This window comes from Medicago truncatula, chromosome 7 (assembly GCF_003473485.1).
Source record: "Medicago truncatula cultivar Jemalong A17 chromosome 7, MtrunA17r5.0-ANR, whole genome shotgun sequence".
NCBI lineage: Eukaryota > Viridiplantae > Streptophyta > Magnoliopsida > Fabales > Fabaceae > Medicago > Medicago truncatula.
The window spans coordinates 4430321-4446668 of record NC_053048.1 but is presented as its reverse complement, the minus strand read 5'-3'; the positions used below and the strand labels follow the sequence as shown (position 1 = coordinate 4446668).

The 16348-nt window shown below is 37.5% G+C and overlaps 1 protein-coding gene and 1 pseudogene across 1 annotated transcript; both read right to left on the bottom strand.

Moving 5' to 3' along the window:
* Positions 1-9190: 9190 nt before the first annotated feature.
* Positions 9191-11430, bottom strand: LOC11433831 (malonyl-CoA:anthocyanidin 5-O-glucoside-6''-O-malonyltransferase). Its single transcript, XM_024770230.2, has 2 exons — positions 10376-11430; positions 9191-9372 (listed from the first exon to the last, which is right to left on the bottom strand). Exons 1-2 carry the CDS (start codon positions 11253-11255, stop codon positions 9191-9193), a joined length of 1062 nt encoding a protein of 353 aa, XP_024625998.2. The 5' UTR covers positions 11256-11430.
* Positions 11431-13414: 1984 nt separating this feature from the next.
* Positions 13415-15018, bottom strand: LOC11419744 (phenolic glucoside malonyltransferase 1-like; annotated as a pseudogene).
* Between the last annotated feature and the right edge of the window lie 1330 nt (positions 15019-16348).

Below are 16348 nucleotides of genomic sequence, written 5' to 3'. Positions count from 1 at the left end.
GATATTGGAAAGTGCGAGTTGTTCTTATGGATTCGAACTGGTGACCCGACTGGAAAAAAGAGAAAATTGGCAAGTACGAGTTGTTCTTACGGATTCGAACTGGTTACTCGACTGAAAGCAAGGCAAATAGACAGGTGCGAGCTTGTTCTTGGATGCGAACTGGTTACTCCACCGGACAGAAACAGATAGACAGGTACAAGCTGCTCTTGGATTGAGCTGGGCACTCGACCGATAACATTGAAAAGTAAACGGGTGCAAGTCGTTCTTGGATGCGAACTAGTAACTTGACCGAACAGAAACATATTCACTGGGGATTGGTTTGTTTTGACAAAATATAGATTGAGATTGACTTGACGTCGATTTGTATTGAAAGGCAGAAATTGATCGATATTATTGGCTCACAAGGTTTTGACAGAGAACCTGACATGAGTATTGAATTGAGACTGATGTTGATATTGGAAATGCAATATGCATGGATGATATAACAGATTCACTAAATGCATGGGTACGTAATATGCATGATTATGCATGTATGAATGCTTGTAATGCATGACTATTGGCATTTTGTAGGCACGACTTCACGGGGAAGACAAGACATTAGAGTGTTGGGCACGTAGTGGCTCGTGCTATATTACACATTCCTGGAAATCCTCTTTGGAGATGACGTCGTTGGGAGACGTGCCGGAACCATGGCCGAGGGCAGGTAGGTATGCAACTTGCTGGGGATAGAATCTTGAGAGACTCCACCGGGGAAAACGCCGTTGTGCTGGGCATGTTGTAGATATCGCATCTGTGGTCAATGCTTTTTGCATGTTATATTTTCAACCTCCATTCATTCATTTTTTGCATCCCATTTTTGCCTGGATCGCCCTTTCGGGTTTTCAATCCACCGGAGAAATAAATTCTTTTCAATGCCCCATTTTTGCCTGAACTGCCCTTTCGGGGTGTCAATCCAGCGGGGTGCTCATTTTTGCCTAAGCCGCCCTTTCGGGTTTTCAACTTAGCGAGCTCATTCATTTTCATGCATTTTCATTCTGTTTTTTCATTCTTGCCATTGACCACAGATTATCTTGGAGGAGAACCTGCTTGTAACACATATTGAAATAGACACCAACATACTCTCGCTCATGCATGTTTCATTTGAATGTACCCTGTTGCTCAGGTTTGCTTTTCAAAATAGACAAAAGGTTTTCAATTTTTCAAAATGTTTGTTTCAAGCATTGTCATTATCAAAATAGAAGGAAAATGATTTGTATATAGCTTTGAAAATAGAAGAAAATAGAGTTTTAAACAAAAGCACAGGCTCAATTTGATGTATAAGAGTGGTGGTCAGCCGAAGGCGTGACTCCACGGATTCACAAAGCTTGGAAAATGGTAATTTTATTGGTTGGTGGTACATTGAACACAGTAATCATTACATTTCCCAAAAAACTTTGAATTCACAAGTACAGAAGCTTCAGATGAAGATGGTCATTAACAGCTGCAGATGCCCCAAGGGGGACGATGGTTAGCCAGATATAGTTACTTGCCTTTTGTTTCAATCTCATTTTTGCATGAACCGCCCTTCTGGGTTTTCGGCTCATCGAGACGCTCATTCTTGCCTGAGTTGTGTTCAATCTCAGCGAGCTTTTCATATTTGTTTCTTTTGTCCCTTATTTTTGCCTGGATCGCCCTTTCGGGTTTTCGATCCACCGGGAAGCGCATTTTTGCCTAGGCCGCCCTTTCGGGTTTTCGACCTACCACGCTGTTCTTTTCACATTTCTAGGCGAAGTATTTCTTGACTATATCGGCATTCACTGGATTTGGAAGTTCTACACCATCCATGTGTGTAAGGATTAAAGCACCACCGGAGAAGGCCTTCTTGACAACATAAGGACCTTCATAGTTAGGCGTCCACTTGCCCCTTGGGTCGGGTTGCTGACTTATCCTCCTTTTCAAAACAAGTTCCCCTACCTTGAATTCTCGAGGATGGACTTTCTTGTCAAAAGCAGTCTTCATTCTTGCTTGATATGACTGTCCACGAGCCATGGCATCCATACGTTTTTCCTCAATCAAATTCAACTGATCATACCGGCTTTGGCACCATTCAGCCTCGGATAACTTTGCTTCCATGATCACACGGAGAGACGGGATCTCCACTTCCAAAGGAAGAACTGCTTCCATACCATATACAAGAGAGAAAGGGGTTGCCCCGGTTGAACTGCGCACTGTAGTACGGTAGCCATGCAGAGCATAGGGTAACATCTCATGCCAGTCCTTGTAAGTGGTTACCATCTTCTGGACAATTCTCTTGATATTCTTGTTGGCGGCCTCAACTGCACCATTCATCTGAGGTCTATAAGGAGAAGAGTTATGATGCTCAATTTTGAATTCTTCACAAAGAGCCTGCACCACATTATTATTCAGGTTGGTACCATTGTCAGTAATAATCTTGCTGGGAACACCATATCGACAGATGATGTTGTTCTTGATGAACTTAGCTACCACTTGCTTGGTCACATTGGTATAAGATGCTGCTTCAACCCATTTGGTGAAGTAGTCAATTGCCACTAAGATGAAACGATGACCATTTGAAGCCTTCGGTTCAATTCTTCCAATCATGTCAATGCCCCACATTGAGAACGGCCATGGGGATGAAATAACATTGAGAGCGTGCGGAGGCACATGAATCTTATCAGCATAGATTTGACATTTATGGCACTTTCTGGCGTGCTGGTAGCAATCATGCTCCATGGCCATCCAGTAGTAACCTGCTCGTAACAACTTCCTTGACATAGTATGCCCCGTAGCATGGGTCCCGAAGGTACCGTCATGTACATCATGCATTAACTGCTCTGCTTCGTGTTCATCAACACATCTTAACAATACCATGTCATAGTTTCTCTTGTACAGAATATCTCCATCTAACAGGAATCTACTGGCCAATCTTCTCAGGGTCTTCTTATCTTGTTTGGAAGCACCCGGCGGATACTCACGGCTCAGCAAGAACTGTTTGATGTCATAATACCAGGGTCTATAGTCAACCATATTTTCACCAGCCTGATCGATCACATCCCCAATAGCAAACACATGCGAAGGTCTTTCAAGGCGTTGCACTTTGATTAATGGCACGTCATTCCAATGGTTTACTCGAAACATGGAGGATAGAGTAGCAAGAGCATCAGCCATTTGGTTCTCATCACGAGGAATATGGTGCAGCTCAACCTTTGTAAAATATGTCAGAAGACGTCTCGCATAATCACGATAAGGAATCAACTTAGCATGGTGGGTCTCCCATTCACCCTTTATCTGATTGATGACGAGCGCAGAATCTCCATAGATGTCGAGGTGTTTGATTCTCATGTCAATTGCTTCCTCGATCCCAAAGATACATGCTTCATACTCAGCCATATTGTTTGTACATTCGAACAGAATTCGGGCGGTAAAAGGAATGTGATGCCCCTGCGGGGATACAATGACTGCCCCAATTCCTTTACCATAAGCATTGACAGCACCATCAAAGATTAAACCCCACTTGCTATTGGGATCTGGACCTTCATCAATCAACGGCTCGTCGCAGTCTTTGGATTTCAAATACATGATCTCTTCATCGGGGAAATCGAATTCAATTGGTTGGTAATCATCAAGAGGTTGGTAAGCAAGGTGATCGGCAAGAATGCTACCTTTGATGGCCTTTTGAGTTTTGAACACAATATCATATTCAGACAAAAGCATCTGCCAGCGTGCAATCTTCCCAGTAACAGCAGCTTTCTCAAAGATATATTTGATCGGATCCATTCTGGATATCAACCAAGTTGTATGATTCACCAAATAATGACGCAGGCGTTTGGCAGCCCAAGCTAAAGCACAACAAGTCTTCTCAAGCATTGTATACCGAGTTTCACAGTCGGTGAACTTCTTGCTCAGATAGTAGATAGCGTGCTCTTTCTTTCCAGTTTCATCTTGTTGACCAAGCACGCATCCCATGGATTCATCAAACACTGCCAAATACATAATCAAAGGCCTTCCTTCCACGGGTGGGACAAGGATAGGTGGTTCCAGCAGATAATTCTTGATGCTATCAAAAGCTTCTTGGCATTCATCATTCCATACAATAGGCTGGCTCTTTCTGAGTAGCTTGAAGATCGGCCCGCAAGTTGCGGTCATGTGAGATATGAATCGAGAGATGTAATTCAAACGTCCGAGGAAGCCTCTAACTTGCTTCTCTGTCTGTGGAGCTGGCATTTCTCGGATGGCCCGGACTTTATCAGGATCGACTTCAATGCCCTTTTGGCTGACAATGAAGCCTAATAACTTCCCGGATCTGACGCCGAATGTACATTTGTTGGGATTCAATCGAAGCTTGTATTTTCTCAACCTTTCAAACATCTTTGTTAAATATTCAACATGCTGATCCTCATCTGTTGACTTCACGATCATGTCGTCTACATATATTTCGACTTCTTTGTGAATCATGTCATGAAACAGAGTAGTCATTCCCCTTTGGTAGGTAGCACCAGCATTGATTAGGCCGAACGGCATTACTTTGTAGCAGAAGGTACCCCATGGAGTGATAAAAGACGTCTTTTCTCTATCTTCCGGAGACATTTTGATCTGATTGTAACCGGAGAAACCGTCCATGAAGGAGAACACCTTAGATTGAGCAGTATTATCAACAAGCACATCAATATGAGGTAACGGAAAGTTGTCTTTTGGACTGGCTTTGTTCAAGTCCCTGAAGTCAACGCACATCCGGACTTTACCATCCTTCTTCGGCACAGGCACAATATTAGCAACCCATTCAGGGTATTCAACTGTCATGAGGAAACCCGCATCAATTTGCTTTTGAACCTCGCTCTTGATCTTGAGAGCCATATCTGGATGAGTCCTTCTCAATTTCTGCCTGACGGGAGGACATTCAGGCTTGGTAGGGATCCGATGCTCCACAATCATAGGGTCTAGACCTGGCATATCTTCATACGACCATGCGAAAATATCCGGATATTCCCGGAGGAGCTGGATGATCTTACTTTTAACCTCTTCCCCTAGAGCAGCACCGATCTTGATTTCCCGCTTGTTCTCCTCGGTACCTATGTTGATAAGCTCAATCTCTTCCTGATGGGGTTGAATGGCTTTCTTTTCTTGCTCAAGTAACCGAGTGATCTCATATGGTATGTCATCACCGCCCTCATCTTCGGCTTCATATACCGGGAATTCAAAGTTTGGAGGAACCATAGGATTACTGTGTTCAACGGGTTTATTATGGTTCAACCTGCATATAATGATTGGATGATTTTAGAAAGAGTTGTTTTTTTCATGCAGATTTTTGAAATTAATAAGAAAATACAGATGTTTTGGTTTTTTCTGGCATTACCATTTTTTCCAAGAAAAAGGCACTAAAAAAGCAGTCGTGAAAGAAACGACAATTTTTATTAATCAACGGCAATGCCGAAACAAACACGCCCTTACAGAAAATATCACTCTCGCTTTGGGCAGAGCGAGAGGATTGTTATTTTTGAAAACAAAGCGCTAAAGCAACAAGACACATTACTCGGAAACATGCATGATTGAAGGAATGTCAATGGCATCCCAATCTCTCGCAATGCCTCCTGGTGTAACAAATGCAGGCCTGAGACCGGATCCAGTTGCTTCTTCAGAGATAGCATTAACAAACCCAGCACTGTGGAAGACTCCTGAGGAAACCTTTGATGACGGGGAGAACCCGAGACCTTCTTTACGCTTGTTCTCAAGGAGTTGTATTAACTTGCCCCAGCCAGCAGCTTGTCCTTCTTGGATGTCATTGACAGTCAGATAATTGTCGTTCATCAGTCTCTGGATGTCATTCTGAACAACGTAGCAACCCAAAGGATTACAGAATCATTCTTGGCAATTGGCATGATCATGGTCAAACAGAGAGGCTTGGCATAACTTGATGTGTAGTGGCACCAGAGGAGTTGTAACATTACGGACGTCAAGTCCGGGAGCTTCCTCATATACCTCAATCATGTTCACAGCAGCGTGATTTGGAAGAGGGTTATCGAGGACATGAGGGACGTTGTTCTCAAAAGTCAACTTTCCTTGGTTAATGAGCTTCTTCACAATGTGTTTCAAAGCATAGCATCCTTCGACATCATGACCCAGAGCACCTTGATGGAAATCACATTTGAGGTCGGATCGGTGTATTCTGTCTGATTCGTAAACTTTCCGAGCACGAGCCACCTTTCAATCTGCGGCAGAAGAACCAGGAGGCAGTGAGCACTTGGAAGCCTTTGTGACCGATGTATGATGCATATGATGCATGATATGCAGATGCAAATGCAAAAACGACTCTTTTTAATGTCATCGAAGGACTTTTTAAACAAATTCGAAACATTGTAAACACTGTTAAACAAGCAAAATAAGGTTTTACAATGGTAAACTTATGAATACAAGTTCACACCTGCGGTGTCTTACAATGTTTCGATCTGTCTAAAAAAATCTTCGATGTATGCGTGAAAAAAAACTTATGCATGAATGCATGTATGCATTGTTGTTTTGTTTAGTTACAAAGAACAAGGTGGGTTGAGATTCAAAGTAACAGGGCCACGGATGGACACGGCGTCCGGTGAACTAAGACTTTGGATAGTAGTAACCAAGGTTCTAACACAGTTCCCAAACTGCAACCTCTCTCACATATATCATGGTAGTACAGGACGACACCCGTTCCATGATTATTTGTGAGAAGGTCTAGTTTGAGTGTAGTATCGCGTGACGACTAAAGTTTGAGACAACACTCAATTTAGCCACCGCACTACGTCCTAAAAAGGCTAGGATGGGTTTGGTAACTACGGTTCATAGCTTCGTCGAACAATTGAAAGTGAAGTGCCTAAGCATGACAACACACGCCGACAATATCACCTTCAAAATGCCTCAGCTATGTGAGATTGATCGCATAATCCAATACACGAGGCAACCCCCGGATCGAATTGTCGATTATATCTCTACCTAAACATAAGTTCACTCAGCCCGGGTATAGGACTTTTGATATTCTCACCCCACACGTCAAATGAAAATAAACAAGTATTCACATATGTAAGCAATAAAACAAAGCGTAAATATAAACTAAGGAAAACTAGGCGCGACCCGCTAAAAAGAATCCCCAGTGAAGTCGCCATTTCTGTTATCATGGTTTTTGGGTGCCAAGCCATTAATTGGACTTGAACCTTTTGACCGTTGATATTCTCTATTTTTTCTTGGGAAGGGCAAAATTGAGAAAAACCCTTAGATTCTAAGTTCGGGGGTCGTTTTCGCTACGGGAAGGTGTTAGGCACCCGGAGCGATTATGGTACTCCATAAGAACCGCTCTCCTAAGTTTATTTCTACGCTTTAATTTTATTGCTTATTTGTAAAAAAGAAGGTATGATTAGTTAAGAATGGGGGTGAGAAGAAGTAGAATTTGATTTTATTTCGGCTTGGATGAGTTTTGACTCATTGCCTACGTACCGTTTTACGGGATCAAAACCGGCGTAGTTCTTGCCCAAAAATGGTTTTTTGTTTTTGTTAGTTGATTTTAAGTTCGAAAAGAGATTTTGAAGAATAGGGATGAGAGGCCTCAAGGGCATAAGATTTGGAAAGTGTGAGGTGGAATTAGTCATTTTGCAAAAGTAAAGTCCAAGGAGGATTAAGGTTTATTGAAAATTTTACTTAAGAAAAATAAAAGGGAAATAAGGAGTTTTGACTCCTATTTTATTTTCAAAAAGGTTTTCAAGTGAAGTTATTTGCATGTTCTTTTTAGAAAAAAAAGTTGGATTTTTATCTAAGTGTTCAAACCTAAACGCTTATCTAACCATACAATCCTATGCATACATCTAAGGTGAGTGTGTGCGTGTCGGTGCGTCATAGTGTCCATAGTCCATATTACAAAAATTGCCTAAGTACATTCTATGGCCCCTTTGCCAAGCTACAAACCAATGATAACAAATTACATCATCGAATGAATTAAAATTTGCAAAAATAAGTGCTAAGCTAAAGAAAGTGGAGGAGGTGGTGGAATGCTATGAAATGAATGTCACATGAGATGAAATAGTTAGTAGAATAAGGCATAGAATAAAAAGAAATGCACAAAAAGAAAAATTAGGAGGAAAGACATGGAAGAAATTAACAAAGTGACAAAATGTGCATGAGAATGGTCATAAGGCTCTAACATGTGTATGTCCTATGATCCCTTCATTATGGCAAAATTTTAGAAGTCTTGCTTTGTGCCATAAGGTGAGAATTAATAGGACATATTCAAGCTAAAGCTCATGACACATTTTCAAGACATTTTGCACCTTATTTATTATTAAAACACATATTAATTGCAAGGCAAGAAGAAAAATGAGATTCAAATTCACAAGTAGCAAGCCACACATAGGATCAGCAACAAATTTATCATAAAATTGCATTCCAAGAGTTCAAATCACATGTCCATAATTCATGAATGATATGATACTAAAAAAACACAAGTTTATGTCTAAACACACTAATTAACCAAAAAATATCACATGCTCCTTTTTTATCATTTTAAAACCATTTAAAAATATAAAAGAGACATGAAAATATATCAAGAAACATGTGATAATTTTTGGAGATTTTTTAGAGAAAATTTTAAACATACAGGGGTTCAATCAGCAAAGAAAAGTGGTGCAAATAGCAGAAAAAGAAAGCAAAAACGAAAGTGAAAGGCCCAAACCATAACAAAAAAAACTGGAGCATCAGGGAGCGTTAGATTGATCTGAAGGCTGAGAATGAGAGAGTAAAACCGAAAATAAACCGGACCGGTTCAAGTCTCTATATATAGAGGTGAAATCCGGTTTTTTCATTTTGATACTCCTCTTTCTCTTTCTTCTCTCTTTTAGAGAGAGAAGCTCCACCTTCTCTCTAACTTTCCGGTCATCTTCTCCGGTTGGCATGGCTTTTCCGGCGCGGCGGACGGCGGTGGCGCCTCCGCGCCGGAGTTCGAAACTGCTCCGATTCAAATTTTTTTTACGTTTTTAAACATCCTTTTTTATGTATTACTCGAATCCGAGCTTAGATTTTTCAAAAGAGCTTTGAATCGGAGTAGATCTAAACTTGAACTTTGAGGAAAACCTTTCTTTTTTTTTTTGAACAAAGAAAAGGAAAAGGAAAGCGCGGAGAGTTACCTCTCCACTGTGCTTTGCGGTTCTGGCTGCGCGTTTCTGGCTTTGTGATTCTAGCTTTCCGGTTCTAGCTTCGCGTTTCCGGCCTCGCGTTTCTGGCTTTCCGGTTCTAGCTTTCTTCTTATTTCTTCTTCTCTGTGTTTTGCGATTCGGTTCTGGCTTTGCGTTTCCTCACGTTTTGCGTTTCCTCTGTGATCGGTGCTAGAGTTTCTCGCCTCCGGTGAGAAATTCGTACCTTGAATTGCAGGGGAATCAATTCAATGATGAAGATTCATCAGTGAATCTCTGAGAATTGGTGAATTTGTTGCTGAATCTGATTCTGGAAACAGTTAGGGTTTTCTTTGTTCTTGAGACTTTTTCTGTTTTTGATCTGTAACTGAATGGAAAGAGAAAAAAAAAATCTGTTTGTGGTGATTTCAATGATTGTGTATCTGATCCTGAGAATCTGACACTGTGTTGTTTTTATAGCTGACATGTGGCATTGGGCTGAGAAAGGGGCGCTGCCCTGTAATTTTGACTTGAGGGACCTGTTTGCAATTTTAAAAGAAAAAGGACTGGACTGAAAAAAATAAAAGCAAGGACTGAAATGAAATAAAAAAACTTTTGGACAAAAAATGCAATTTTGGAACCTCAATTGAGGGACCAAAATGCAATTAAAATAAAATTGAATAAAAAACGCAATTTGACCAAACGTAAAGCGAAACAAAAGTAAAAATGACAAAACGGACTAAAACGAACCAATGGCCTAAATGAGGTACTTCAAAGTACCCTCTCTACGCCAAAATTTTGTGTGAAATGACCAAAATGCCCCTAGGGCTAAAAATGACCTAAACAGATTGAAATTGACTTAACACTGACTCAGACGCAAGTTTGAAATGAATTTAACAAGGTTTACTGATGAAATAAAAAAACAATCTGAAAAGACTCAGAGACAGTCACAAGGATGAAAATGGATCCCACTGCAGGAAATGACCAAAATACCCTTCTGTATGACTTTTTGCAAATTTTGAAATAAACTGTAGAAAAAGCAATGTAATGATTCAGAGACACTTTTGAATGACTTACAAGACAAGTAAAGACATTTCAAAAGGTTTTATGCAAGAAAAACATAGGTAAAATTGTGATTGAAAATACTGCGAGGCAGAGACAATTTGAACTGTGCAGTTGAAATTTGATAATTGACAAAGTTTGAAATGAAATTGGGCCCAATATTTTTAGGTCCAAAAACAGGGTATAACAGGGTGGCTTAGAATTTAATTCATTTGTGTCCAATAATTCCCATTTTGTTAACACCATTTGCTTTATCTTGTTCAAATCTTCACGTGTGAGCTTGAACGTAGCACGAAGAGAGTCTTCGAGGTTTGGTTCAAAAGCTAAAATCTTCAAGCATCTTTCGTTTCCTTTTTCATTTGGGAACATGTTGGTTATGAACTCTCTCCAATTATTTGTGAACTTATCACCAAGTTCATCTAGATCTTTCACGATATTCCTATCAAATAATGGTTGTAATTCTCGCAACAAAGTTGGTGGTTCTTCGGTTTCAATGGTTTTGTTGCATAGATAAGCCCAAGCTTTGATGAACATGATTGAGGATTTTCCATCTAGAATAGCATGGTGAGTGCTTATTCCAATGGAAAAACCACTTTCCGGAAAAAAGGTTATCTGAATTGAGATAATAGAAGCAAAAGAATCAGTTGATTCCAAATGTGGTATAAAAGAGCGAGACAAAGAAGCTTCATGGGGTGATTTTTCAATAGCATGATTGAAATCTAAATCAGACTCTGCAATGATAAAGGAAACTCCATCATCATTTGGATTGAATTGGATGAATGGTTGTGGAGAATCAGAAGGCCAAACGATTTTACCAGCTAAAGGAAGAAAGTGTTGGAGGGTTAAAGAGAATGAAGATTTGAGAATTGGAACAAGTTTTTGGAAAAAGAAAGAAGTGTGTGAATGTGAATTTGGGAGGGTGTAGAAGAAAACACGTTCTACCGGATGGAACCTAAGCCAAAATATGTCAAAGTAAGTAAGAGGGGTTGTTGTTTTTTGGGTTGATGATGGAGGAGTAACTTTAATGTGTTCATGGATTTTAATGTTGCTCTTGTCGATGGAATCCATGTAAACCAAAGGTAGTGTTGTTTGAATAAATTTCTTAGCTATAAGAAGATTAGAGGGAAGCTCTATTGTAAGGGGAAAAATGAAAGAGAGACGTGTGGAAAAGAAATATAAAGAGTTAAAAGATATAAGAGAGGAAAACTTGAATATTAAGATAATTTATGTCGGGAATTAAAAACTATAGATTATGTAGCAATTAAAATTAAATTATATCAACCAAGTTGCTTGGGCTCCAGTGGCAAGGAGCTCCTGCCAAGGACGTATCCGGGGAATACCGAGTTCGATTTCCAGGAGGAACAACATTTGGCTAGTGCGCATGCCTCTACGCATGAGCCGGATTAGCCGTCCACCATTGGTGGGTTGGAAACCGATGCGAAAGCTATAAAAAAAAAATTAAATTATATCACCTCGTATATTTTGAACAAGAAACTTTCAACCACGTATCAAAACACAGACCAAGTATTTGCAGGCGTTATTTTGGTATTTTTTTCCTTTCAGCAATTTTTTTTTAAACAACCAAATGGCAATCTATCACTTGAGAGATAGATATATGAGAGAGTGATATGATAAATTGATAATGTGATGGATAGAAAAAGTTAAAGAGAAAATGAAATGTTGACTATATAAAATTGATGAAAGACCGGATTTCGAACTTTATATATCCATTTCTCCACAATTAAAATACCTAAGCTTCAACTGCATAATTAATTAAAAAAAAAAAAAGGTAAGAGAATATTCAAATATATTAATTGATGTTTCCTTAGAACGGCAAGGTAAAATCGTTGTCCAGACATGTTTAGAATATTTTTAGAAAAAGGTTAGAAACCAAAAATTGTGGAAAACTCTATGATTTGAAGAAACAGAAACCAAAATATTGGGTGATAAAATCAAAGGTATATATGGCTTTTGCTTTTGTTTCGTTTCTGCTTCTGGAAGAACGACGTTTGTAACAATCTCCTTGAAAATATTTCAAATTAGTGAAAAGCAAGTTCTATGGTAATCCTATTCATAGCCCACTACTGGTCAGATGTATCTATTCACTGTAGCTTCTACAATTTCAAATATAATAAAGATATATTTTTTTCTTTCTCATTTATTGAATAATTATATTTTAAATTTTTTGTTCAAATTATCTTTATTCGAACTAAAATTCATAAACCTTTCTTCGAGAAACGAGTGTTAACAAACGTCCTTGTGAGCTTATAGTTTAGTTAGTATAGACAATTCATAATATATGAAAGGTTCGAAGCTCGAACCCGACCACCACTAAAAAAACAAGTGTTAACAAATAAACAAAAATGAAAAAAAAAAACCTTTAGTATATTTAAAATTAGTGACCATTAATTTAGAAATTAATAAAATGCTAATACTCAATTGAAATTATTTTAGAATTAGCATCTCTGATATTGTTCGAACTCATCTCAAGTTTGATAGTAAATTTTTGTAAGAGCTTTTTGGTAGGTATAAATTTGTCTAATTCTTAGTTGGTGGAAGTGTCCGTGGTTTTTAATTATAAGATTGATCAAATTTCGTTTGTGTATATGAGGCTTTCTATTTACTAATTCTATACATTTTTTTAAGTCATATAGCTTACGAAAACACTAACTATTGTACTTACCACTTTTTAGAGTAGGTAAGAAACTCATAATTGATGGTCATTGTTTCTTTCTCGACGTAGTTGCTTGAAGAAAAAAAAAATTACAATTAAAAAATATTACGCACATGAGAAATTCTCAATATTTTTTGAAAAGACCAAAAAGACAACATATAAAAATATACTAACAATACCAAACCTATAATTTTGGCCCCTTTCCTTCCAAAATTGCTGAAAAGACGTCACGTGTCTCAAAAAAGGGGCCATAATTGCAACTTTTTGAAAAGATAAGGGGTCAAAAGATCATATTTCTCTTATGTTAAGGGTCAAAAGAGCATATTTCCCTAAACGCAGGGGTCACTTTTGTTATTTTTTTATATGAAGCCAAAATCGCAACTTTTTAAAATTTAAGGAGTGTAAAGTGCACTTTAACCTAGAAAATAATGTGAGTAAACTTTTTCTCAAAAATTTCAACACACAAATTCCTCAACCGCCATTGAATAATAGGTATCTACATCACATTAGTAAATTAAACAAACAAAATACCAATTCTATTGTCTCCAAGGGATTCACAAAACAACAAGGGCATTTCCTTATTCCACTATTTGCACCACTAAAACAAGTTACAAATACAAACTTAATTTTCCTTCATTCAAAATAAAAAATTTATTCAGGCATGTTAATCATTTGTTCCTATCCATAGGAAGATATTAATCAACATTGCACATCCTTTCCACTGTCAATTAATGCAAAGTCCTTCAAAAAAGAAACTGCTAAAGAGATCCATTACAAGCTTATTAAGAACAAGCTCAACTTCAACCCCACCATTGCCATCTTTGCTCTCTGCCAAACCAATGTATAAACCTCTATCCACTGATACTGTCACCACCTTTTCTGGCTTTCCCCAACCAAAATCAGTCTCATAAACACCAAATTTGTTAGAACCCCCAACTCCAAAAACACCAAATCCCTCATTTATCAAAGAATTATATTTGCCAAACCCATCATTAATAGATCCTTGAAAAACACCATGATCATTTATCATCTTTATTTTCTCATGAATACACTTAGCAACTAAATAAACATCATCTTCTTCCATAAAGTTCGATGGTTTTGTATCAACAAAATGCCCCCAGACACAGTTTCCAAAATAGTTATTTGGTATTGGTGGTTCTAACCTTGATCTGCAATCTATGGGGAAAGCAAAAGAAAACTTATCTTTCTCCTTAGCAGCTCCATGAATCGCTTTTGCCAAACAAACAAGCGAATATGCACAAGTGAGAACAAAAGCTGATAAAGATTGTGGCTTTAAATTTGATTCATTTTTATCAACAACTTCCAATTTTGATGATACCATTTGCTTTATCTTGATCAAATCTTCAAGCGTGAGATTGAACGTGGCACGAACTGAGTCTTTGAGTTTTGGTTCAAAGTGTAAAATATTTAAGCTATTTGGGAATCATGGATATGATCTCATTGCAACTATTTTTGAATGTAACACCAAGTTCATTTGGGTCTTTGATGATTTCCATGTTGAATAGAGGTTCTAACTTAGCTAACAAAGTTGGTGATTCTTCATTGGTTTCAATTGTTTTGTTGCATAAATAAGCCCAAGCTTTGATGAACATGGTTGAAGATTTTCCATCAAGAACACCATGGTGTGTGCTAGTTCTAATGGAAAAACCACTTTTTTGAAAAAGGGTTATCTGAACTGAAATAATAGAAGCAAAAGAATCTGCGGATTCCAAATGCGGTATAAAAGAACGAGACAAAGAAGCTTCATCGGGTGAGTTTTCAACGACTTGATCGAAATCAACTTTAGACTCTGCAATTAGCAAGGAGACACCATCATTTGGTGTATATAGGATTATTGGTTGTTGAGACTCGGAAGGCCAAATTATCTTACCAGCTAAAGGGAGAAAGTGTTTGAGGGTTAAAGAGGGTGAAGATTTGAGAATTGTAACAAGCTTTTGGAAGAAGAAAGAAGGGTGTGATTGTGAACTTGGGAGGGTGTAGAAGAAAACACGTTCCACTGGATATACCTTTAGCCATAATATGTCGAAGAAAGTGAGAGGGAATGTTGTCGTTTGTGTTGATGATTGGAGGAACAACATTGATGTGTTCATGAGTTTTGATATTGTTGTTATTGAAAGCCATACGAGATAAAGGAAGTGTTGTTTGATTAAAATTTCTTAGCTTTGAATGATTAGAAGAAAGCTTATCGTAATCGTAATAGATAAACTCTGATTGAAAGGAAACAAAAGCTCACGTGGAAAATATGGGGGCTTTATCGTGTTGGTACTTACTCATCTGGTCACATTTATAATTAAGAAACACATTTTTAGATACATTGAATAGTTAATGTATATCTGACCTTTAAATATGATCAGATATATTATTTATTCAATATATCTAAAAAGTAATTTTTTGTTGATAAATGAGTCCGGAGGGAATAGTATTGAGCTCACATCATGGATTTTGATATTTTTGTTGTTGAAAGCCATATGAGATAAAGAAGTGTTGTTTGAATTAAATTTCTAAGCTTTGAATGATTAGAAGAAATCTTTTATTATCGAAAGATGAGAGAGGCATGTGTGGTGAGAAATATCAAGAGTTCAAAATGATAAGACAGAAAAAATGGAGTACTGTCATAAATAATGTCATGAATAAAACAACAAAACTATTTCACCTTAGATGGCCAAATTAATGGAAATTATTGTAGGTAATGGTAAGAGACTAAAAAAAAAAAAAAATCTAGGTACATTTACTTATATGTTTTTTGTATGAATCATAACTAAACTATTTATAATTTTTTTTTTTTTTTTAATATCTACAATTTTCTCTATGTTTGATTTTTTTTTTTTTTTTGAGCAAATTCTCTATGTTTGATATAGTCACTAAATGTGCATTTTTAGTTAAGATTAATACCAAAAGTATATAAAAATATGCATATAAATTTTTACCAAAATGTATTTGATTAAAAATAAAAAACTGAGTTAGGAAAACTCTATGATTGCAAGGGAACAAAAGCTCACGTGGAAAATATGAGGCTTTAGCTTGTTAGTATTGAGCTCACATTATGAGTCCCATATTCTAAGCTAGGTTGGTTTTTGAATAAACCATGTTATATATGGGCACCATATTTAATTATTGTAATATACATAAAGTTTGGCACCATATTTAAAACTACAAATGTAAAGGTATAGGGTAAAATATTCTTACTAGAGTCCTTCTAATTATATAACATATTCGCATGTAATCTTTGATTCAAGTTTCAACCCATGAACATATTTCATCATAAAATAGATCTTTGCTTTTGTAGCAATTATTTCAACAGTTGGACTATGTTGGATTTTCGAATATGGCCAATCAAGCAACAAATTTTCAACGATGGCATCAATTAGTTAAATTTCCAAAGGATTCAATTCCAATTGTTCTAAGTAACAACCTTCAACCGGAACCTTTTCCCTTTCTATACATTTGTTTTCTACAATAGTGGAAA